The sequence below is a fragment of the Taudactylus pleione genome, unplaced genomic scaffold (genome assembly GCF_031769625.1).
Source record: "Taudactylus pleione unplaced genomic scaffold, aTauple2 ptg001750l, whole genome shotgun sequence".
Lineage (NCBI taxonomy): Eukaryota > Metazoa > Chordata > Amphibia > Anura > Myobatrachidae > Taudactylus > Taudactylus pleione.
The window spans coordinates 504,132-530,352 of NW_028286147.1; the positions used below are offsets into that span (position 1 = coordinate 504,132).

The 26,221-nt window shown below is 44.2% G+C and overlaps 1 protein-coding gene across 1 annotated transcript in view; it reads right to left on the reverse strand.

Moving 5' to 3' along the window:
- Window positions 1-1,176: 1,176 nt before the first annotated feature.
- MAPK4 (mitogen-activated protein kinase 4) overlaps window positions 1,177-26,221 on the reverse strand; it is a 65,820-nt gene continuing 40,775 nt past the window's right edge. Inside the window, exons 2-5 of the mRNA XM_088464679.1 lie at window positions 13,330-13,474; window positions 6,396-6,557; window positions 4,656-4,857; window positions 1,177-1,880 (exon numbers count right to left, since the gene is read on the reverse strand). Coding sequence (XP_088320805.1) covers window positions 1,199-1,880; window positions 4,656-4,857; window positions 6,396-6,557; window positions 13,330-13,474 — 1,191 coding nt within the window. The 3' untranslated portion in view covers window positions 1,177-1,198. The remainder of the gene's footprint in view (window positions 1,881-4,655; window positions 4,858-6,395; window positions 6,558-13,329; window positions 13,475-26,221) is intronic.

The following is a 26,221-nucleotide window of genomic DNA, read 5'->3' on the forward strand; positions in this document are numbered from 1 at the left end:
AAAAAGCAGCATATTTACCAAACTGATTTTTTTTATACGTTCTAGAGCCAGTAAGTAAATAAAGTTTATATCGCCTATTGATAATTTTAATAGAGAAACCTTAATTAAAATTTCTAACCTTAAAATCCTGGAACTTTCCTTTTTTGGTGACATTTAAGGCTAAAACATTCAATAATTAACAATTTAAAATGTATTTCAAAATTAAATATTCTATATTTATATATTAAAATTAATCTATAAGATATATAAAACAAAATTTTAAATAATTACAGAAATTAAGTTATGTAAACAGATATATATTATTATGTACCTCCTGCTTATATTTTAAACAGAATTCTTTCAAATAAGTTTTTGTTGTTCCAAAATCTGATAAATTTACAGTACTGTAATTCATATTTATATTATTTCCATTCTGGAGAATATATAGTAGTCTCTAACTCATGATATTAATGAATATAATAAAATTGTATAAAGAATTTTTGTGTATCACAATTCATGTCATGTTCAAAATATAAAGTCATAATGGTACTGCATGTAATATAATTGCTTTACATTTTTTTATTAATATTATTATTATTTAATGTACTGTAAGTTTGGTTAAAACATTTAAAACTGATGCGAAAATAAATTTATACCACAAAAAAAACATAAGACATCCCAAATAACTAGATAATGCTAATCTGAATTTAAATGAGAAAGATTTTTTTATTATTACTATTTTTTTTTTTTTTACAATTTAAACATTTTCTAAAACTTTTGGGGTAATTTTTATTTATACTATTTAATAAATCTAATATAATCTTTTAGAATTTACATTTTTTCTTATATTCAGGAATCATAGTGACAAGAGACATTAGGATAAGTAGTGTAGCCATCGTTGTAGATTTGATCATTTATAAAATTTTAACTTCAAAATAGATAAGTGGTATGGTATGTTGTTTTTACACTCCTTTCATCAAGTATTGTAAGGCATCAAATATTGAGCATTGATCTGTGCTAACCTTTACATAAAAGGCAATAATTTTGCAATGTAATGATATTACAATTATCAGTACAGAAAATATTTTTAGGGCCTTAAACCCGAATGTTCTCCAAGATATAGGAGTCAACTTAGTACATTGCACTGAAAAAATCACAATGTCCATTGATTTAAAAAACAAATGTGCTCAGTAAAATATTCCTTTTGTTAATGAAAATACTACCACCTGTCCTTATGAAATACTTCCGTCTGTGGAATATCATTTGGGTGCTCAGGAATACAAGCCCCATTGATATCACTGAGCTTGTTGTCTGGCAAGTCTTCCTGGCTTGTACATAATTTTAGTGCCCTGGAGATAAAAACATCCAAATCGAAAGAAGATTCAGCATCCTTGGGGATATCACTAGTTGCCTCCTGATGAGGAGGATGCAGTTGATGGGGCTCTTGTACCTCAGAAGCAGTACTTGGTGGGCACTCAAGACCTGCCTCAGTGCTTTTGACCCACTGAGCGATTTCCAGAAACAGATTGGAGGGCTCTTCTTCCATCGCCATGTCTCCTGTAGGTGGAATAGTTTTTTTCCAGTTGGAAAGATCTAAAATGAGCTTAGGTTCTGAGTAGTGGTGTGGTTTGTTGTCTCTCCATAGTAACTTATCCAAGTAGGAAGGAGATCCCACTTTATATTCACAAGACCTTCCACAATCTCCCTCAGAAACACGGTCCATAGATGAATGCGACTGTTCCAGGAATCTTTCCGAGCTACTTTGAGAGTACTTGCGTGGATCAACCTGAGCTTCTTCAACCTGTGATCCTGATCCAGCACGAGGATCACGTTGGACATCACTCATACCGAGGTTTTGATCTGGTCTCCAGTCCTGGTCAGAAGAAAAACTCACTTGATACCTGTAAAAAAGAAAGATACTATTAATACATATAATATGGCAAAAGTCTGCTTCAGTGACTATGTTATGGTAGTAATTCATGTGAAACTACTAGATTAAATAGCAAGAAGTAAGAAATCAAGTGTGGAACATTTGTAACAGGTTTAAACAACAAAGACTGAGAACGAGGCAGAATTATATACAGTATATTAAGAAACTTAAAAAAAAATAAAAATAAAGAAAGCAACTGAACTGGCATTGTGACTGTACCATGATAGTATTTTTCTTTACACACACACACGCATACAAAGTGTAGAAAGTGTGCTAATTCCAGCAATGTGCTCTCAATGATAATTAAAACATAGGGCTTTATTCCGAGATTCCCGCTAATGCATTTGCAACTGCATTCGCTCACGGATCGCAGTTGCTAATATAGGCTAATGCCTTCCAAAGCTTAGCCGAGCATAGGGACCCCCACTGCTGCCTTCTCATATCCGTCCGGCATATCCATGCAACAGCGTAAACTTCGGTTAAAATCAACACACATCGGGCAGTCACGCATCATGTAATTCAGACGCAAAGACTGCAGTTTTCCTGCCGCAGAGCGCTTTCATGCCGTGAAGGAGTCCGCAATGGATAATTTATGCAAACTCATGAAACGGCGTTTAAATGGTCAGACACGCCGGCGTTCTTCTAACCACCTCTCACCCATTACTACTCCCAAACGCCAGAGAGTAATCAGAATGCAATCGCTGCGCATGCGAAGTGCGACTTTCACTCATGCGCAATGGCAAACCATCACTCGCTCTGGACTGCTGCTTTTAAAATAAGAGTAAGGCATGGTGAATAGGAGACATGGAACATTTTGCAGGGGGGGATGTAATTACAAAACTGTGACCAAGGTGCAAATATTTCTGTAATATTATGTAATAATATTTAAAAATAATATGTAATACGTTCAGTTATCATGCAGGGATGCGGTCAATATCCCGACAGTCGGGAACCCATTGCTTAGAATGCCGGCACTGGAATCCCAACACCTGTCAGAATCTCGGCGCTGGCATCGCGATGGTAAGTACTGGGGTTAGGTGCTAGTGGGGGAGGGTAAGGTTTAAGGTCAGGGGAGGATAGGTTTAGACACGAGGGAGGTTAGGTTTAGGCACTGGGGAGGGAGGGGGTAGGGAGAGGGGGTGGATTACTATACTGACAGATAAGTGTCGGTATCCTAACCTTGTCGGGATGCCATCATGACGGGATTCTGACTGCCAGGCTTCCGAGCGCTAGCATCCCTTACCCAACCCATCATGCAAAGCTCCCTGATCATATCCAACCAATTTATACCAAACATAGAAATAATGCTGCCCATCCACTAGGCGATTAAACCTAGCGATGGAGCGACGGTCGTTATCGCTCCATCGCTTGGTAATCGCCCGCAAATCGGGCAGTAAAAGGTTAAAAACGACCAGCGACGCGCGCGCCCGCTGGTCGTTTTTAACATCAATCATCGCCCGAACATGACGGTCAACCTGACGACCGCCGTCAGGTTGCCATGTTCGGGGATGATTGATCTGCATAAACTGAACGACGGCGTCGTAATCGTGCCGTCGTTCCCGCATCGTGTAATGAATGGACAGCTTAAGGCAGCCAATCAATTCAGTTCTTTGAGGATTTCAGCCTCTATGCGCCGCATCTCCCTCAGCTCCCCATTTCTGGTTGATATAAATTACAGAATCTGGAACCCCTGCACATAATTAAATATATGTCCATTGAGGAGACTCTGAGCCAATAGCCCAAAAAATATGTTGTTTTTTTTTTTTGCTGGATTGTTCTCTAACAGTGATATCCTTTGTGTCATGCTATATGCAGACTATCTAGTGTAAGACAGGAGGAACGTAGGACAGTTGTTCCTTTGAAAGACAAATATTGTTACATTGATCTTTATTAGACCCAACCGTATAAATATCATTAGTCTTTTGCAGCAATTATCATTTTAACTCATCTCCCTGCATTGTACAGGTATGGTATAAGAGAGAGACAGTAATTAGTTAGACAATGTCTAGATAGACACCAGATGTTAGACATAGACAGTTAATAGTTAGATAAGTATAAAAGTTCGACAAAGACAACAATTAGACACACTAAAGTTAGACATGTAAAAAGTTCGACAGGGTCAAAAGTTCGACATGAAAATGGTCTACTCAAAAATGGTAGACAATTTTTTTTTTTTAGCCCTAATCTTCACCCTAACCCTAACCCTCCCCATTGTGCCTCATTTTTGTGTCAATCATTTTCATGTCGAACTTTTGACCCTGTCGACCTTTTGTACCTGTCGAACTTTTTACATGTCTAACTTTAGTGTGTCTGTCTTTTGTCTGTGTCGAACGTTTATCCTTGTCTAACTATTAACTGTCTAACATATGGTGTCTATCTAGACATTGTCTAACTAATTACTGTCTGTCTATAGTCCGGAACCCGCATTTTACAGCCCTTCTAAAACATGGTGCCCAAGAAGGCTGCCTCAGTTTGTTTAATAGAGACACCTCCCGTGGTAGCAGGGTACCATATCTACTGTTTTCCAATGCTCCGGTTTTGGGCATTTGATGTTACCATCCTGTATGGAGAGTGAACAGGTTTAGAATGTTGTCTCTTTTCCGCACTTAAAGGGTCAATTGAATGAAATAGCTGATTCTTGGATATAATCCAGTCGGCTAGGTCACAGCTGGTAATGAAATGCAGGAACGTTACAGAGGGCCATATGTACATATTATTTGGAAAGACTCTGAAAGGATGTTCCCACCTGTCCCAGTTAGACAGCTGGCTCTGGCTGGCCTCCATCAGCAAGATGTCATCAATTTCATCCTCAATGCGGAAGGGGTGCAGAGATATTGGCTCATCTTCTGGGCAGGAATATGGGGACATATATGAATGCTGCAGAGCGGCTTCAGCTGTTAATCGGTCCATGGGGTTGAAAGTCAAAATCTTTTCCAAAAAATCAATAGCTAAACATTGGAAAGAAAACAAGGATTATGCAGTTAGCATTTTTTTTTTTTTTTTTGCTGGCTTCAGTAGAAAGAAAACGAGAGCCTGGTCCAGGCGTAATAGACGACCGGATTAGCATATAGTATAAAATGTGTCCTACATCCATGTGTGGGTAATGGCATTGCAGAAATATGGTAGAGGCTGAATATTAGTGATTAGTCTATTAATGCGCTAGGAACAATAACTCAGCCACAAGCCATAAGTCAGGCCTTATAAATATCAGGCTTCATGATTATTTATCAGACCCCATGAATATTAGTCAGACATTATTCATAAATATCAGTCAAGTCTCATAAATATCAGTCAGGCTTCATTAATATTTGGTAGTGCCTGAGTGTTGTCACTTGTTCTTAGCGAATGGACTGCATAACGTTACAATATACAGTATAAAACATCTGCCGCCACTGTGTGAAGGTGACAGGCCCACTTTAATATTTTTGTACCTCGGATGTATGTAAACCCCTTCAAAATTGCAAGTGTTTTGCACCTTAAATAGTGCCTGTCTCCTACATGCTGTGTAGGCAGCCATTTTAAGGACACAACCGATAGTCATTACATATCATGGGGGAGATGTATCAAACCTTGGAGAGAGATAAAGTACCAACCAATCAGCATTTAACTGTAATTTAACAGGGTGTGTTTGAAAAATGAGTTAGAAACTGTTTGGTTGGTACTTTATGTCTCTCCAAGATTTGAGACTTCTGCCCCCCCCCTATGTCTCATGATGTCAGTGGTTACTAATGTTAAAGTGAAACTTTTGAAAACACTTCTTTGATAAATGATAAATGGGACATTACATACTGTGCACCTATTACATTTCAGCACCTACCGTTTCTCCTGCCTCTCTATACCCCCATCATGCTCAGACATGCCAATATGACCCACCACATAAGGCAGATGTTTGTCTGGCTCTTGATTTCCCACATTTGGATTGAATTATCTTCCATTAATTGATGCAAAATGCATGCCTGATATTAACTAATTAACTGTGCCCAAGTTAACTGTCTAAAATAGATGAGAAATCCTAAACCATGCAATGTCTCCCTCATGAATTGGGTCACGCTGGCATGGCTGCATGCCTGGTTTACTGGGTTGAGTCTATAAAAAAACGGAGCGTCTGATTCAGGGATAACAGGGGAGCTGTATAGTGTTGTCTTTTAAATCACTGTGTGACGAGGATGGTATTTCCTCAGCTGCTGGGAAGCCACGGAACGTTCAAAACTGGACAAGAAGCAGACGATTGTCATCTCCCAATAGTCCCGATTTTCTTATCCAAAAGGGGCGTGGTCAATGAAAACGTAGTAGGCGTGGTCTCCCATAAATGTGAGTGTGGTCTAAGGAATTTAAGTTTGGTTTGTACTAAATGGTAGGGTGATTTGGCAGGGGCTTATTTTGGCTCAATTTTGTTTTTATTAAGTGTTGAGAAGTATATGGTTGATTTAATTCAAACCAAGCACTTGATTTTCTAGGTGAAAACCATTGTGAATGAAGAACTCACCTTCCAGGTTCATCTCAGGAAGCAGCTTCCTCAGAGGCCTCTTTACCTCCCAGTCAGAGTTGACAAATGAGGGCATCACTTTGAGAAGTTCATCCTTGTCTTCTTTGTGAATCACAGGAATCGTGTCCAAGATCAGCTGCATCTGCTCCAGTTCATGATTCCCTAAATGATAAATATGAAAAACCAATAGCAGCCAATGTCAACCAATAGCAGCCGCTTTGGTTAATTTGAAGTGCATGAAGTGTGTTTGACTAAAACCCCTAGGTGAAGATATTGCTATTGCTTTTCATTTTTTTTTTGGTTTATGACAAAATGTAATTGATGAAAGTGCAAAATGTGCACCAACCTGCAGTGCTCACGTTATTTGCACCTACGTTCATTCAGCGAAAGGTACTTAGGAGGTGAAAGTAATCTGCAGTAGTCAATACTTTCAGTGTGACGCATTTCATGACTTTCAAGGAGCTCTTTTACACAAAACTGTTTCTAGATGCGTTTCAATCAATCTATTAAAAACATTCAGATACCTAATAAAGGCTTCATGTCCCCTCAGTCTAATGAGTCTTGAACAGTCCCATAATGGACAGATGATCTTCTAAATTAAAATTTTAATCCCTCACCAGAAAAACTTCCAATTGGACCCGTAATACCGCAAAGTAGGATCAGATCCGTTTTCCCAGAGTAGTCCTCAAAACCATGATTATTTTTATCTTTTATTTTTTTCTAATGTGCGGATCACGTAATTATGTAGATAAAAACAAAAGGAAGTGAGCCATGCTCGCAAGAGCTTACAATCTAAAGATTGTGTTATGTGGGCAAACAAATTGTGGTGAAAAGAAATGATTAATCTCTACAGAAAGTGCCAACATAAATGAAACTTTTTGCTGCAAAATGAAAAATGTAAAGAAATGTCCAATCCTTGATTTTTCACTGAAGCGTCTGATACAGTATGTATATTTCTTTAAAAAAATGTTTTTACTGAATAAACAAAGACGACAAGGGAAAATTTTTATAAAAATATGGATTATAGGGCATCAAGAGATGTACTTTGTATATTTTTTTCTAGATTAGAATACAGGGTGCCTTTCTGCCCACATCTCCTCCAGAAATACCGAGAACAAGTGCGGAATATTTTGTGCAGCTGCTGCGGGATACCAACGCAACAAAAAGTTTTCACGAATATGAACAGAGATGACAAAAAGAAAAACAATTACCCCGCACTTGTTCCCAATTTTCTGTCTTACATATATTACATTCACATTCTAGTTCATGTTTGTTTGTTTTTATTTGGAGGGTGTCCTCTAGTGAGGCAACGTAACAAGCTTAATGACTCCAGGGTCGTCCACCACTGTGGTTTACAAGGATTTGTTATAGAATGATAGAAGCTGAGAATTTGATATTGATATTGACCAAGTTCTACAGGGTGCCCCTCCTTCCCAGGTATATAATGGTGTCCTCCTCTCTCCCAATCTAGAAGTGCACCAACGTTTGAAAATAAAAAAAGGCTTCTCAACTGTATAACGCTTTGTAGATGAAGCCCACTGTGAGAAGGCAACACGTGCGCTTTAACATTTTTTCTTTGAAGAGAATGCAGTCGCGTGCTTAATCCCAGTAAGAGCAGGTACATCTGCAGAAACAAGCCAACTAGAGTATACCAATAAAACAACAGACATGATATATAAAAAGACACATTACAATACATTTTATGCAACATATAAAAACTCAGTAAAGAGTTATAGAGAGATGTTCGCCCACCACGTGGCAGCTGCGTGTTAACCTTCGGAAGTTGTTCGAATTGGGCAGCTCAATTAAAAGTAGAAAACTTACCCACGTTCGTACTTTTTTTTCAGCCTGTAATGAGCCACGTGGGACTTCATTATCCTACCGTGGCAAACTGTGTGCAGCACAGCAATTAAGAAAGCATAGACTAACTGTGTGAGGCTTATTTAACGATTTGCCAAAGTAAAAAAAAAAAGCTGCAAAAGTCACTTAGGTCTACAGGGACAGAATCTTCATCAAAGAAGTTTAAAATGATGCAGGAAAAGAGGAATTTCATTATAAAGCAAGAATACAAAGGGCCAGACCTCTCCTTCAGCCAAGAACAGATCTGAAGGTTAAAGGATGGAAATAGACATATTTTAATAAATTATCAGAGCAGGATGGAAGCGGGTCCGTGCTTGGATTATAAATGTCAACAGTTTGGTGCCATTGTGCACGGTATTGTCAGGAAATATAGTACAAGATGTTATATACATCACTTAATATTAATATTGTTATTATTATGACCCTATCAGGGCAGACGTCAATAGGCCAAGTGTTTTTCTATAGGAAATTTGCGGTGACTTCTGATGTACAAAGTAATTTAGAATAGGGCATTTGCCATTCCTTGCAATACACAAGTCTTCCTACTTTATACTGGAATGATGGCAGAACTCCTGACCTAGTAAGTATTTAGAATGCAACACAGATATATCCAGTAGCGATGTACAATTTGGGAAACTGTAGAGAGTGATATGAACAAACAGACAGACTTATTGCACACTGGTACACATGGTAAAGACTGTTCTGTTCATAAGATCTTGCAGTCTATAAGGCAGGCAAAATGTATGCAACATGAGAGTTGGTTGGGGAAAGCAGTATGAGAGAAGTGAAAAGATAAGTTTGCAAAAGATTTACGGACAGAGGGAATATTCGTCTCCTAGGAAATATGTCTTAGGAAAAGTTTGAAAGCTGAGAGGGAGTGAGTCTGATGGGGCAATTTTATGAGTCTATAGCAGAGGGGAAACATGCAAGCAGTCTTATTGGTGTTGTTGTAACAGAGGATTTCAGCAAAAGGTCATTGTTAATGCACAGGCAGGAGATATTATTAGTGATGTAAGGAGGACCAGAGTAATCGATAGGTAAGCAATAGCAATTTTAGTTTGATTCGGGAGTCTGTGCATGGGCAAGAACCTAGGGAAAGTACAATGGAGTGACTTGAGATGTGTATGAAACTGGAGGTGGTATTGATGCTGATGATTCTGGAGGTGGGTTTGATGCTCATGAGTCTGGAGGTGTAGATGTTGACGATTCTGGAGGCGGGTTGTTGTTGATGAGTTTGGAGGTGGTGTTGATGTGTCTGGAGGTGGGGTTGATACTGATGATTCTGGAGGTGGAGTTCATGTTAGTGAGTCAAAAGGGGGTGGTGATGATGATGAGTCTGAAGGTGAAGTTGCAGATGAGTCTGAGTTAATGAAACTGAAGGTTGTGTTGATCAGATTGGAGGTGGTGTTGATGCTGATAAGTGTGAAGATGGAGTTGATATTAATGAGTTTGGTGGTGGGGTTGATACTGACGAGCTGAAGGTGATGTTGATGAGTTTTTGAAGGTAGTGTTGATGTTGATTAGTTTAGAAGTGGTATTGATGACAGATGAGAAGATAGTCATTGTATTGGAAGGCCCATGAACAGACACTAACAATTGTCAATAATTTGAGATATCAGATTATGGGGTCTATGTACTAAGCCTTGGAGAGAGATAAAGTGGAAGGAGATAAAGTACCAACCAATCAGCTCCTCATGTTACAGGCTGTGTTTGAAAGTGTCAGCTAGGAGCTTATTGGTTGGCACTTTATCCCGTCCACTTTATCTCTCTCCAAGGCTTAGTACTAGGTGTTTAATAGAAAAGTGTAAGATAAAGACTACAGAATTTGGAGATAGTCTGAATATTTCGGAAAAAAGAAAAGGGAGTATAAAGGATGATGTTGAGTCACCATAGTAGAATCTAATAAAGCAGAATTGTGAGGCGGATGCACTGGAGAAGGAGAATCCACTGATCGGCCAAAGTAAAGGATGAGAACCAGGGTCGTGCTTAGCACAGAGACCAAAGAGGTTTGTGACAGTATTGTATGGTCAACAGTGTTGAAAGCTGAAGAAAGATCTGAGAAAAGTACAGAAAAGTGTCACTTGGACCAAGCTGTTGCCAGAAGGGAGTTGGTGAAATGATTGAGGGTTGGTCTGCAATTTAGATGCCAACAGGAGAAGAGACATGCAATGGTAACTAGATAGGTAGGATCTTCATTATATGGTCATTTTCAGATCATTTTCATTTGTAGTTTGTATGCCCCTATTTGGAAGTGGGATGTAGTCAGCATACCAACATGCGGGATGCCGACGGTCTAAATACCAGTGCCGGCTCCAGTATACCGACCACCGGCATCCTGAAAGTAAGTATCGGGGGTTAGATTTATGGGTAGAGGTTAGGCACTTGGGGGAGGGTTAGAGTTAAGCACTAAAGGGGGAGGGTTAGGTTTAGGGTGCGGGGAGGGGGAGGTTAGGTTTAGGCACTGGGGGGGAGGTTACGTTTCGACAACGGGGAGGGAGGGTTAGGGTAGGGATTAGGATGCCTCTGTCTGTATTCTGACCGGTGGCATCCCGACCGCCGGGAACCCATACCCAACCCGATAAGTATGATCAGAAAACATAAATGTTACCTGCCATCTAATTATTCCCTTATCATTGACAATAAGGTAACAAGACCTCTCATTGCGTAACTTTATTCAACTCTTAACGTATATATGTATATTCAATAATATGGCCTTGGTACAGTTTATTTTTCCACATAATCCCAATTCTTGTCTAAGATTTTGTTTCAATGGCACACCAAGGCATCTATCACGGCATAGAAGAAACACAACAACTTACGCGTGCAGTTGCCTGAGTGTGACCTGGCATTATCGTGTAGCAATATGACGCCTACTTGCAGCAACCCAGATCGTTTTAGACACATTTATCTCTGCAACTGGCTCAAGGTGTCACAATAGTGGACAGCATTCACTATATCTCCCTTGGTGAGGAAATTGACAAGAAGTGCGTCCTTGTGGTCCCAAAACACTGTCGCCATGACCTTTGCTTATGGAATTGTTTTGAATTTCTTTGAAGGTGGGGACGATACCTGTTCCCATGTCATGGATGCTGGCTTCCTCTCCGGTGTCAACATGATGCACCCGCATTTCATCGCCTGTAACAATGCGATGCAGGAACTGCACTCTCTCTTCATGGTACCGGGTCAAGTGCACGAGAGACAATCCCATTGTGAATTTCTGTGAGTGGCTTCAGTACCCAGAGTAAACACTTTTTATTCCTGTACCCTAGTTGCACAAGAGCCATGTTGGGCACAGCACCCACTGAGATGTTCAGTTCGTCAGCAACGTCACTAACTCGAATGCGTCTGTCCTCCTGAATCAGACCATCAATGCGGCACACATTGCCATCTGTGGTGGACGTGCTTGACTGGCTGGATCGCTGCTCATCTTAAACGTCTGTCCTGCTGTTATCAAATGCAGTGCACCAAACCCAAAGCTGTTTCCATGACATGATGTTATCACGTGCCCTTTAGTTGCAGAATTCTTATCACACTACGCACCTCAATTTTTGACCATGTTTCCGCCAGCCCTGCCATCTTACAACTGAGACATGAGGTATGACTGATACAAGGCGCAGTCTAATGGCCGTGGTCAGTCTACTTTGGCCTGGTGGGAAATTAGAATGAAATAGAGAACATAGCACACATGAGAGGTCTTGTTACCTTACTTTTTGAACCACTTTCGTGTGTGTGTGTGTGTATATATATATATATATATAATATATATATATAAAAATAGGGTCGAATTCAATTGAAATCGATATTGAATAGCCGTGGGAGGGCGCTCCCGAAGCTATTCATATCACTGCAGTGTCTGGGCGGGCTAAAGGATTTCTTCTCGCACCCTCCTTGGGATGTAAGAAGAAATACGACAAAAGTGCTGGGCGCGCAGCTGTTTGCTGGCTTAACGTGGCACTAACAACTGCGCGGCCGGAACTTTAGTTGAAAAATGCCGGTTCTCGCGACTAAACACTAAGGTTAAATCGCTCCCTCCCTGCTGCTATTCATCATCGCATTCAGGGGCGTATCTATAATGGGTGCAGGGTGTGCGGTGCGGGCCCACACCGCACACCCTGCACCAGTACTTGAAGTGTGCAGGTATAAAACAGTATGTCATACCGGCACTTCACTTCGGCACCCGTCCAGCGCTGGGATTGGCACTGTTCCAGCATCGGTCAACAAGTGGCTGCTTGTATTAAAATTGGTCTGGCCCTGGCTGCGAGCCATGATTGGCTCGCGGACCGGCAGCCAATCAGTGGTGGCCGGCGGCTTTTTGACACCGCTCCGGCGCTGTATCTGTCGCTGTCCCAGCGCCGGTCAAAAAAGTGGCTGCATGGTTAAATTTGGCTCCGTTCATTAGCCAATCATAGTTCGCGGCCCGCCAGCCAATAAGGGGTGGCCACGTGGCCGCCCCTGATTGGCTGCCGGTCAGCAAGTTCTCATTTATTCAGGGCCGGCGCCGAATTGAAGAAGGGTCCAGGGAATTGAGCGGCGGGGCCGAGGTCGCCAAGGCAAAGCCAGGTAAGGTGGGTGGTGTGCTGTGGTCTACTTCACCGCGGGACCACCGGGGAGAGGAGGGGGCCTGCACTGAATCTGCACACGGAACCCGTCCTCTCTTAAGATGCTCCTGATCGCATTGAATTGAATTCAGCCCATGAGAGAGAGGAGATAAAAAAGCTTTTTATAAGCATGGCTTATTCAATGTATTCTGTATGTGCTGTCTCATTATAAACCTCCTTAGAAATACTGGGAGTGTGAGTTGTTGCTTAAAAGGTGACATGAAATATGAGCCTTCAATGGAAGCGGGCCCTCGGAGGTCAATCCTTCATGTACAATGGTTGAATATTTCCTTGCTTTGACTACAAAATAACTTATGACCAGACAAGCTCTGTTTGATTTAACAAGAAGCTTCTCTACAGTACAGCACATACAATGTTCCCAAGTTAACTCCTTTTAAGTTTTTCTAAGGAAGGAAGCCAGACAGACAGGTCGGATAAGGGTTAATAAATGTATAAGCATAGACAAACTGACGCACCTGCAAAGAGCATCCGTCCTGTCAACATCTCTGCTAGTATACAGCCGGCAGCCCACATATCAATGGCCTTTGTGTAGTTATTAGGCGAGAGGAGAAGACGGGGAGATCGATACCATTTAGTCACCAGTCCTTCTGACAGATAACCCTGAAACAGTACGGAAACACGGGTGTAAATCAAATGCAATGTATAACATTGTTTTTCTAGATCATCATCAGAGTACCATCTAGTAAGACAACACTACGGGTGCTGAAACTTTTGAAATGCAGTGATAGTGTTGTCATTCACAAAGGGTCTGTATCAGCAAGGCTCGCAACCACCATTCCGCGCGCCGTCGGCTGATTGTTGCATTCATCGCAGTTCGCATACGTGAACACTCCGCTGCGATTGCGATCGCAGTGACTACGCAGACCCATCGCAGAGAGATTGACAGGATGTGCCGTTTGTGGGTGGTGACGGGAGGCGTGGTCGGCGAAACGCAGGCCTGCCAGTGCTTTTGAACGCCGTTGCAGGGGCGATGCCATACGCAGCCTGAGGACTCATAGCGTGTGCTGAAGTAAGCAATTCCGGAGTAAGATCAGACCTTGTACAAGTGTGCGTGAGGCTGCGATGGTACTCGATGTTACCGATGGTTTCGCAGTCTTGTTAATGATTACGGATGTGTGTAAGGTAAAGTGGGCGTCCTTGTGTTAGGCTGCGTATGGCATTGCGTTTGCAATCATTAGCATATCTTCGCAGTGAGACTGCGTGCGTAATCGCTATTGCAATCCGTACTGAATCAGGCCCTAAGTGCAACCCTTGCACACTACGCTGGTTTGAACTGCACCTCCAAATATTACTTCCATAAGCAGCCTCGTCATAGGATTAGCCTCCCCAAAGTGCGCCTTGCATTGCGGAGAGGTAGATACATTTTTTAGGGGGGGCACAGTGCAAGTCTCTTCCCCTACCGCATGAAGATTGGCATAACCCATTACAGAGGATGTGAACAATATGAGGCAATGCCAGGCACCTACCCCGGCTGATAGGCCCCTGCACCACCCCTCCCTGAGGCCCCCCTGGTCTGCCCTGAGTCCTATCCTGAGTATGGCATGCCCCTCTGCTTTTTCGAGAGCAAAGTGTGGGTACCTGGATGGTACAGTGGGTGGTATCGCGGTGATACTATATAAGTTTTACTAGTGATTCACTGTTCTGCCCCTACCCTTGAGAGCCACCTCTTTCACTAAATAAAACTTTGACAGTTTTGTACTAAAATACTGCTCAGCTTTTTTCATGGTTCCTATAATTATGAGAATGATTATTACCATTCAGTTTTGTTAATATGAAGCTTTTTATGGGGTCGCCTGGAAATGCGTTCTGCCTTCGAAGGACAGCAGAGGTCTTGTCCTATACTTTAACTGGGACACATTTGGTGTAATGTAATACACCAGTAGGCAGCATGTCCCCTTCCCAAATACTCTGGTACCAGTGTTATACGGCCTAGACTAAGTTTTTATGGGTGTGATGGAGCACTGCCTGGTACTTCCAGGTTCGCGCACTGTGATGCATACACCCGCGCAGAATGAAAACATCGACAGGCTGCGTGCGAACACAGCCTTGCGTCCGGGTCTGAATCAGGCCCTTTATCTCTCTCCACTTTACCTCTCTCCATGTTTTCATAAATTTGCTCCTGGAGCTGTTGCTAAGGCAACCGCAGGACTAGTCCATCTCACAGTCTGTGTTTGAAAAATGACAGTTGGGAGCTGATTGGCTGGCACCTTATCACTTTTCACTCTGTCTTCTAACACTGCTTAGTAAATAGTCCCCTTATACCCCTTTCAGATATACAACCCGGGAAATTTCCTGCTCAAACCCGGGAATTTCTCCTGTGCAAATTCCCGGGTATTTGGTCGAGACCCCCCTTTCACACTACGACAAATTCCCAGGTAGACCCCTTTCAGACAAGAGCAGGGTTTTTCTGCTTACCTGCCTCTTCTCTGCCGTCTGCTCCTCCTAGCCTATCCCCTCTCTGGCTGATGATGATGTCATCATTCAGCAGCCAAAAGCGGCCAATCGTAATGCAGTTTTTTTTTATTATAATTTTTTTAACATTTATTTTAATTCCCTGGTGGTCCAGTGGGAGTGCGGGCGGCCCGCTGTGGCACAGCCGGCCGGTGCTGGGGGTGGTGAGCAGCACTGCTGAGCGTCCTATAGGACGCTCCGCGCTGTCAGCTACATACAAAAGCTGCTTGCTGCTGCCCGGGAGTAGTAAATTCCCGGGTAGCACCATTCAGACAGAAGCAGGGTAATTTCCCGGGACTTAAGTCCCGGGAAAAACCCTGGTCGATTGCAGGGGCGGCTACCCGGGAACGTGTTCCCGTGTAGGTACCTTTCACACAGACATGAGACCCGGGAATTTTGGCTGAGGCAGGCCAAAATCCCGGGAATCTCAGTATGTCTGAAAGGGGTATTAGTTACTATTCTATGCTCCAGAAAGTTTCCTGAAGTCTTCCAGAGCGTGCTGGCTCTGTAGCAAAAGGCACTGTTACAAGGATCAATGATTAGGAACTTGCCAATAAGTACATAATGGAGTGAGCTAACATTCCTGTTGTAGTGACAGAACCCTTAATAGATTAGATATTTCAATTGTTCTAATCTCCGTCTCTGCGACACGCCGTGCAAGAGGAACGCGTTATCTGGGATCAGTTCCAGCAAATTGTCTCACTTCTTGGCTGTAATCATTAGCAATGCTGACTCACACGTACCACGAGAGCGGCAGTGTTACCACATTAGCCTAATGTTTTCAGTGTCCGCGTCTACAATTTCATTTGCTGGCAGAAAATGAATGAAAACAAATAGGGTGTTTTTTTAGGACATGACGAATGCACCATATTTTTAGATGAAGCAATATGAGATGGTTTTGTCTCGATGGCCCATTTGTAAAAAAAAAAAAAAAATTAGGGGAGAAAATTATTTTTCTTTCAATCTAATTTTCAAGGTTTTTTCTGTGCAGTAAAATATTGTTGCTTTATTCATATTAAAATGCACATTTGTCTAAATGGAGTGCTGTAACATTTCTTCACCAGTAGGAGGCAGTATGTTACTGCTGTCTGTGGAGGTTTGACCAGCATTACATTACATATAATCAATAATTTCCACAAAGTGATCAGATTGTCAACGAAAATATTATTTTTCAATACTAACCAACTGCACGGTATAATTTACTCTATGTTGGATTCAAGTTACAACTATTGATATGTATTCCTAAAGTAAACTGCAGTTGAATATGTTGGCAGTATATAAGTACTTGTAATTAATAATAATAATATTAATAAAGAACACATATACTGCTACCAAATGTCCGGATCCTTATGGCCAGTGCCAAAGCAGGGCTCGCTGCCGCCATGTGCCGGTGGCCCCGCCCCCTCATGCAAGGGATTAGGGGTCACCGACAGGAGAATGTTGAGATCTGCCTGGTAGCTGCAGGTGGCTCTACACACTACAGGATATGTGCCTGGAGCGTCCTTTGGATAGTCCAAGCAGCACTGCAGCTCCGCTATTTCTAGCCCCCAGGGCCCTGTGGGACGGCACTGCTCACACACCCCTCCTTACGGCCCTACTTACGGGTACCACTAATACAGTCGGATGGTGACTGCATACAGTCAGATGTCATCGATTGACCCATTTATCATCCATCCCAATTGATGGCTCCTGATCAGATGTTGCTCAGAATCAGCATTTTGTGCATATAAGTGCTGCCACTTGTGACCAGTTAACTAAAAAATGACTTAAATGGCTGTCAAGATCAACAGTCCCGTTCCACAGCCTAACCTTAACCGTCCCTCCCACAGCCTAACCTTAACCGTCCCCTCCCACAGCCTAACCCTAACCGTCCCCTCCCACAGCCTAACCTTAACCGTCCCCTCCCACAGCCTAACCCTAACCATCCCTTCCACAGCCTAACCCTAATAGTCCCTTCCACAGCCTAACTCTAATAGTCCCTTCCACAGCCTAACCCTAATAGTCCCCTCCCACAGCCTAACCCTAACCGTCCCCTCCCACAGCCTAACCTTAACCGTCCCCTCCCACAGCCTAACCCTAACTGTCCCTTCCACAGCCTAACCCTAATAGTCCCTTCCACAGCCTAACCCTAACAGTCTCCGCCTTCAACCTAACCCTAACCATCCCTCCCACAGCCTAACCCTAGCAGTTCCCTCCTACAGCCTAACCCTAACTGTCCCTCCCACAGCCTAACCCTAACAGTCCCCTCCTGCAGCCTAACCCTAACCGTCCCTCCCACAGCCTAACCCTAACTGTCCCCTCCTGCAGCCTAACCCTAACTGTCCCCTCCTGCAGCCTAACCCTAGCAGTCCCCTCCTGCAGCCTAACCCTAACTGTCCCTCCCACAGCCTAACCATAACAGTCCCCTCCCGCAGCCTAACCCTAACCGTCCCTCCCACACCCTAACCGTCCCTCCCACAGCCTAACCATAACCGTCCCCTCCTACAGCCTAACCCTCATCTTCCCCCAGTGCCTAACCCTAACACTCAACATCGGAATCTGTCAGGATTGTGACCACTGGGATGCCACTTTCGGCTTTCCACATTCGGCATTCTGACCATCAAGATCCTGACTACATCCTGTAATGTCTATTCTTTTGTTAATAAAAAGTTAATATTTAAATCTGCATTGCCATCTAACCGGCAGAACTCTTGTCCCTATCTTTGAGAGAGGACCAATCACTGAGATTGCAGCCCCTGATGATCCTCCGGCTCACACAGTCCCATTTTCCGGCCAGGCATGCGGGACAATCGATGGGGCCCTGGGGCAAATATTTGCATGAATCACCCCAGGGACTCCATAGAGTGGAGCTCCTAGGATCAGAGGTACTGTAAGATTAGGTGGCAATATAGTTGTATTGATTTAAAAAAAAAAAAGTTCCTTAAGAACCATTATGGGGACATTAGTATACAAAGGGCCACCAAATAATGTAACACTATGCCCATTGTATCTCTTGTAGGCCGGGATGTACTAACCTTGCCGTGTACATCCCGCCAGTCACCGCAAAATTACTAATCGCATATGTACTAACATATGTGATTAGTATCGCAAAGGACAACTCTTGCCTCTTGCGATAAGAGCTGCCCTTTGCGAAACTGCCAACGCCGGGTGAGGGGGTCTCCTCCCCCTCCTAGCCCCAGGAGCTTCCTGCTGGTGACCTCTGCAGGAAGTTCCGGGCTCCACCTCCTTGTCCTCCCTGCAGCCGGAAGAGGAGAAGGAGGCGGGGGACCCAGGAGGAGCACGGGCCACATGCATGGGGCTGAGGTGAGCATTTTAGCTGGAGAAACCTTTTTACATTTAATTTCTCCATATACAGTAAACAGAAAAGTTGTGTTGGTTATATTCCTGCAGCCCCCCATAGGTCGCAGTAGAGGCTGTGCAGGTCCGGTATTTATAAAGATGATAGAAGCTTTGCTTGTTATGTCTACTCGTACTGCAGCAAAGCAAAGAGGAGACAGTTCTCTTGCTGCTTTCTCCCACAGTGCATCACCCCCCTCGGGTCCTGCCAGCGTCACTAGGGGGTGCGGGCCACACCGCTCTGCACCATCCGAGGCGGTGACACCAAAATAGCAGAGCTGCTGTGCTATTTTGGTGTCACCCCCCACAGACTGCATCACCGGGTGGCGATGACGCTGCTGTATATAAATATGGCGTTTTCTAAATTTCGATACACGGCAGAAAATTAATTTTCGTCACTTTCACTAATTGTACTAAACAGAACCCTATACTTCTGCTCTCAATGATCCATTTCATTCTTGCAGTGTTTAATGTCTCTGAAGGGCCAGACTTAGGAGTTGTACGCTATGCCAATATTTTCGCAGTTGAGCCGATAATCAGCAATCAGCGCATGTGTCCTGAGTCGCTGGGCCGTAGCTAATGGTAGTGCGGCCGGTGTCATCGCACAGGGCACCACAGGTCAGGGGACGCTTTTTGGGCCTGTCAAATTTCTGTTTATTACCATTCTTGCTTGTAGCTTCCTCTTATTTCATCCCCAGCATCTCCTGGCCTCTCCTGTCTCTTCCCTGGCCCTTCCCCATGAAGCCATGGCCCTTTTTAGGGTGCATTATGTTCCTTTGAAAAATGAGGGGGGCACCAATGCTCTTTCTAGCACATGCCACCAAAAAGTCTAGTTACGGCTCTGCTCAGTCGCACTGTGCATGCGTCAAGGTACATTACAGTAGTAGCTTGCAGCAACTATTTATTTGCAGTGTGATTGAGTAACATATATATCGGCAAAGAGCGCAGGCGTGTGCCGATCGTTTCGGGGGGCGTGTCACAGCGTGCGACTGCGATTTTGTACACATGACATATGGCTCAGACTTCCCACGCCTATTCTGCGGGACCCATAGGCTTACTCAGGACTGTGACAATAGAATAATGAATGATCTGTGGGCCTGATTCAGAGCTGCTCGTAAGCGGCCGCTCGCTCCGAGCGATGTTCGCACATCTGCGCATGCGTCATAATGCCGCATGCGCCAACCAGTCATTGAGGTCGGAAATCATGCGCTCGCAAAACAGCGAGGGCCTGCTAATTAGAGGGGACAGAATGAGGCGTTTGTGGGTGGTAACAGGGGAAGGGTGCATGAAAACGGGGGAGTAGAGATCCGAACGCAGGCGTGCCTAACGGTCAAAACGGGCGTTTAATGGGAGTGCATAATTAACAAAACAGCGTCATCGACCACGTCACTTGGTTGTCTTTTAGCCTGAACTGCCTCGCAGTGATTGCGGAAGTAAAACCTACCACAAGCACTGCGAGCAGTTCAGACGCCTTTCGATGTACTCGATTAATCTAATAAATAGCGGAGATGATGTAACGATGCGAACGGCCAGGGGGGCGTGCGTCTTTACAAAATAGCGAGCGCATGTTTCGTTCGTTCGATCAGACATAGAGGCGTCAACAGACCGCAAAGAGCGAGCGCTCAATTTAAATAGCCGGCCCCTTATTCTGAACGACCGTTCGCAAATAGGGTCCGGCTCTGAATCAGGCCCTGAGACCGATGCTATGCCTTTGTACACAAATGCATTTTACGCAAATGCTTGGATTTGCAAAGCCGCAGGTGGGCGCCTCAATACTGTACATCTCCTGGCGGCTGCAACATTTGCATATTTAAGAATTGCAGCTGCGTACGCCTTCGCAGCAGCGCCGGCATTAGCGTACAGCTCTGAATCAGGATTAATTTACCATCCATAGTACATTTTATATGTATTTTCTTTAATTTGCATGGAAATGAATGATTTGGAAATTCTCTCTGATGGCGGCCCATGAGTGCTCCTACAGAAGGGGATCCAGATCTGTCTCCCAGTGGCGTTACAAATTTTGGAAAAGGGGAGTGGCTTACACTATTATTTTATTCCAACAGTCACAACTTGAAAAGCACCACTAGCCACAAGGGGCAAACAGGGGAAGTAGTAGTTACTGTGACCAGGTCCGCCAAGAGCTGCACCGGGGCCTGGTAAAAGGAGGCGTGGTCTAATCGTGGGATGCGTGGCTACGCCCCTTAGGTAAAAAAAAATTTGAAAAAATTGCGCGCTGGCGAGGGGTGCGCAGTGAGCCCCCTCAGACTGGAGCATTAACCAGTGGGGGGCGCAATCAGCTTGATCACTCCCCCCACAGGCATAGGAGACTGCTGTGGCTGCTTCTTAGCAGCCGCGAGCAGTCTCCCAGTGCAGCCCAGCACACAGCAGCATGTGCTGGGCTGCTGTGATGTAAGAGGGGGGGACAGTACCGGACCCCCACCGGGCCCGCCCAGCAAGCCTAGGCCCTGGTAATTAGTACCCGCTCCCCCCCTCTTGGCGCCCCTGACTGTGATAGCAACGTGTAAGTAACTGCCCTGATTGGACATGAACAAATAGTGACACCTACTGGCTGCAAGAGCAAGAACAGTGATGTAATGGTAATGCAGGGGGAGGGAATGCCCTGCTGGCTTACCAACAAGGTAAGTCCAAACTCCAGCCTCATTAGAATACAGCAATCTACTATTATAACATCTATATAATAAGCGAGAAAGTGTGTGTGTCTGTCTGTTTGTCCTTTATGTATGGCCAGAGTTTTGTACCTAGCGCCACCAAATTTGACATGGTGGTGTAGTTTGACCAGGATTAGATTTTTTGCCTAGGTTTGAACTTCATCAGGAGCACACACTGTCACACAATCCCATAAAACTGGGAACCTGTTAAATAATTACACAGGTTTTAGGACTGAGGGGCTGGCATCATGCAAACACTGTCACACTCTGGCAGGCTCATGAGCAGCTCAGCACTTGATATATTCCACTCGATACCAGAGCTGTAACTAGGGTAGTACGACCAGTGCCATGGCACAGGGCACCGAAGGGCAGAGAGCACTGTTTGGGCCTGTCACTTTTCCTGTTTATTATCATTCTCACTTGAAGTGTCCTCTTCTTTTATCCCCAGCATCTCCTGGCCTCCCCTGGCCCTTTCCCATGAGGCCATGGCCCTTTTTTCAGGTGCTATTATGTCCCTATTTAAAAAATGTTGGGGGCGCCAATGCTCTCTCTGGCACAGGGCACCACGAAGTCTAGTTACGGCTCTGCTCGATACATTCAGACTGTGTCAGACAACAGCTCTAACCCACAATTTTTGATCCTGGCAAAGCTTAGCATATGAAGATTACAAACAGCAGGGGAATTTGATCGCAGCCACACAGTGCCACTGCTGGCGGGCCCCTTTCTGTCCGGGAGTGGGACTCCAGTTCCAGCATTCCCCCCTGATGGCTGCCCTGCTAGACATGGTCTTCAATGTTGGTCTGCAGAGTGATTTCAGGGGGTAATTCAGCTGCGGACGCAGTGACAGGAATCACGCAGCTTCCCGATTATCGGGAACCTGCTCATGCTTCTGACCCATACTGCGCATGTGCAGTACGGGTATGCGGTCCCACATGCAGTCCGGCATCAGACTGTCAGTGATCTGGGCAGGGAGAATGAAGCATTTCCCAAAACGGAGGTGTTTCACCGCCGTTTGGGGGGAGTGGAGAGGCTAGGATCTCCGTCAGCTAACGGAGATTTCCTTGCCTCTATGGCAGCCGAAGGGATCGCAGATGATTCGATGCTGTGTCCTTGGACACAGCTCTGATCAGTAATGCATGCAGGAGGCGTAACGCCTCCTGCTGCATTACCATATTACAGCTACCGCAGCTGCGATAGCATATCCGTCTGCAGCTGTATCACACCCTCTGTTCTGCAGTAATTTCTGAAACTCAAGTGATGTTGGAAGCTATACTGATTTCTGTTCTGTAAGTCAGTCTGCTCCTGATATTCACCATTCCAAACGGTATGAGAATACGCTACCTGCACTGTCATATACTCCTAACTTGCATACTGTAGTTGTCCAGTTTATAGGCGAGGACAAATGTACAAACAATGAAGGCTACAGGTGTACTTCAGGGTCCAATCTTCAACGCGGGCAACGCCGGGTATCCCAGCTAGTTTACAGTAAACTATTGGAACATTTTTACCATAATCCACACAACTCTGTGCAAGCAGAATGCCACAACATGGACTGTTCTTTAGCAGATTCACTTACAGGCATTAGCAGAGGTGCAGAATCTCGCGGTCATCACCAGGGAACCCATCCGAGTGGGTCTGAGCTTCGATGCTGGTAGTTCACAGTTCATGACCATCAGATCTGCCTCCAGGTTGTGGCATTTTGCTTGCACAGAGTGACATAGCGGTGACAGGTTACAAAGGGTTGAGCTAGAACTGGTACACAAGAGGGCAGGACATAAGCCAATAGGATCACCAAAAAGAATGTAGAATGTCAAGAATCAGAAGCAAATGGAGAACAATCAGAACCAATAGCAGCAGGCAGAAGGAATGTCAGGAAGTAGTCCGGTCAGAAACACAGGATCTGTTAGAGTCTGCAGGGAGGTCTGACCTCCAACCTGATGTATTACTGCACATGTGACTGCAGCCATCTTTACTGTGGTAGAGTGACATGCTGGAAGACAGAAGCCTCCGACTAAGCTCCTATGAGAGACCTGATTAATACCTGTATTTAAAGCTGTTCCAGCATACTGCATCATTACCTGCAAGCAGCATACACTTACCAGCTGGTGAGCTGTATGGAACCATGCTCCGCTAATGCTCCACTCAAGTACCAGTGTACATGTAACAGTGAGTACAGCTGTACCTACTATACGTCAATAAACCAACATCACTGGTTACGTACCTGGGCTGTTTATAGTTACAGTTATTCGCTGGAGTGTGCCTATATAACTCTGCAGTCCAGTGTCAACACCTGCACACACATCATTTCCAACAGGATCAGGATATAGGAAACTGGATACCAGGAAGGGTAGAGCACAGAACATGAGTCTAATGCTCCGGCAGAGATCTGTGCTCATAGCAGTTTTATATACACAGACCAAATTGAACTAGGCAAGCTTGATGACATCAGAGGTCATGTCACTGCACCTTTAAATCCACCACACCCCCACACCCAAAGCCTGCATCAGAAGCATGGGAGTGGGGAGAGCCACGGTGGAGGCCATCCGACGTGGCAGGAGACCCCCAAAAGCAGGTTTTTTTCTCCTATCACTAACTAATATCCTGACCCAACTATTTATCAATAGGTCCTTTATCCAGTGATAAAGATTTGTTTTTATAACTGTTTTTATTACAATTTATCAAAAACTTTTACACATTAAAAATTAGATGGCAATAGCAGTGCAGGTATTGCAGGGATACAATTAGCATTATCGTTCTGACATTCTAGTGACAATTACATTATAAATAACGTGGTATGTAAAGACAGAACACTGCTCTTGTTGAGATTAGGCTGCAAAGTTTAAACTCCAATTAATAAAACTCCAGACTGTCATTTCCACACTGTCACCTTCACCTCACTGAGATAAAGACTGTGTCACGGAGAGAACAAGGTGGGTTCAAGGTTGAGATAACTTAGAGCAAAAGAGAATGTTACAGGACTTCACAAAGACTCAAGAAAACATTTGCAATCCCTATTATGGTCAGATCTCATGCAACGCTCCCAACAATAGGATACGAGGGTTCCTCAGATTTGAGATAAACACTTTTTTTTCTATTTGCTCTGCTACAATTCACATGAAAAAGAAACCTGGGAGATTTCAAAAGCTCTGCAGAAACTCCACTATTACATGTTTGAATAGAACTCATTCAGACCAGCATAGAGCCTGGGAAGTGGCGGCTATGACATAACCCTGGCACAATCGCAGTCTTCTGCTGTCATTCTTCTCATTACAAATCCTTACGGTGATGGGGGAAGCTACAACTACACATTTGTTACAGTTATGTCTTTAAATGTAATTTGTTGAGTTAATCGAGTCTACCGAGAAATTTGAAATTAAAGGGGCATCAAGCAGTGATAACTCCTCTCTCCGGTGTTTTGCAAGAAAATGTAGCTATCACCGCTTCCCTCAACGTAAGAAGGAAATCCTGGAGAGATCACAGGTTTCTACTGTGGTCCTACTAGGTGCACATTGTAGAGCAGCCTATGCAGTTCTATAGGGGACTGCGATGTGGAATCAATTTATTCAATAATTCACATATGAAGGAAAAAAACCTGCGACCCAGTGATCAAAGTCTTTTTATGATACTTCTGTCCATTCGAGGGCTGTTTTCTCACACAATTAACAGTACAGCAGTGATCTAAAGTTACGTACACACAGTACGATTAAACGTAATGATTTGAGCAATAACGGTATCGTTCAAATCGTCCAGTTTTTGTCCCCTTCCAACGACCATCGATGCACGGGCACAAATGGTCGGTAACGATAACGACCATCGCCCGTGCATGCTCGTCAACTTGTTCGATATCGACGAGGTTACTATAGGGACTCGTGATTGCGGGTTGTTATACAGATGTGCCCAGCTAGTTTGTTGCTCCATACCACGCCATGAGTCGCGCCACACAGAAAGTTTTGTAATGTAGCGTAGCGCTGGAAAAAAGTCATAACGTGTAATACAACTTTTTGCCCACCAGGTGTCACTTTTCCTAAACTACACAGCGCATGCGGCTGATTTCCAGTGCATGTTCTGTATCACCGCCCGATGATTGGCTGACAGAAGCGGTGATTCAGTACACTATACAGTAGTACATCGTTTTCCACATGGAATCAGGAATGTATAATAAAGCTGTAGAAGAATGTCTAATATTACACACTGACTGTGTGGTTGAAATTTGCACACTTGCACCAATGTAAGTACTGTCGGCACTGTCCCAGACTTAGACATTGTAGTGATTTCATTATTTTAGGAACTACGGTAGTAATGGGATGAGGTGTGTGGCCTAGGGGGCTAATGCCTAGTCTCACTGCTTCTCCCATCTTCTTGTCCCGTGGGTTCGAGACCATGAAAATATCGTTTTTTGTTTGTTTTTAAATCTTCATTTATTCAGTATTCAATACATGTGGAGCGCATGCCCAGTGGGTCGGGAGTCAAACGGAGCGAAAGTAGCATGACTGTATTACAGTACATACTATAGAGCGCAAACTTGCGTCAATGTCGGCGCTGTCCCAGACTAGAGACTAGGACACTATAGTGATTACTCCTGACCAGTAACTCGTAGTGGGCTCTGTTTCAGAGAGAGGTCTCTCCATTACAAACTGACTGTGCTTTTAAAGCGCAAACTTGCATCAATGTCTGCACGGCTGGCGCTGTGGTGGCTGTCAGCCAGCTCCGAGGGGTTACAAATTGGATCTCTGGTGCATGCCCAGTGGAGGGGTTGCAATGGGGTTTCTGGCGCATGCCCAGTGGAGCCAAGCCATACAGTACGCCATGTCAAATGCAGCGAAAGTGGGATGTCTGTATTACAGTACATACTTTAGAACGCAAACTTGCGTCAATGTCGGCGCTGTCCCAG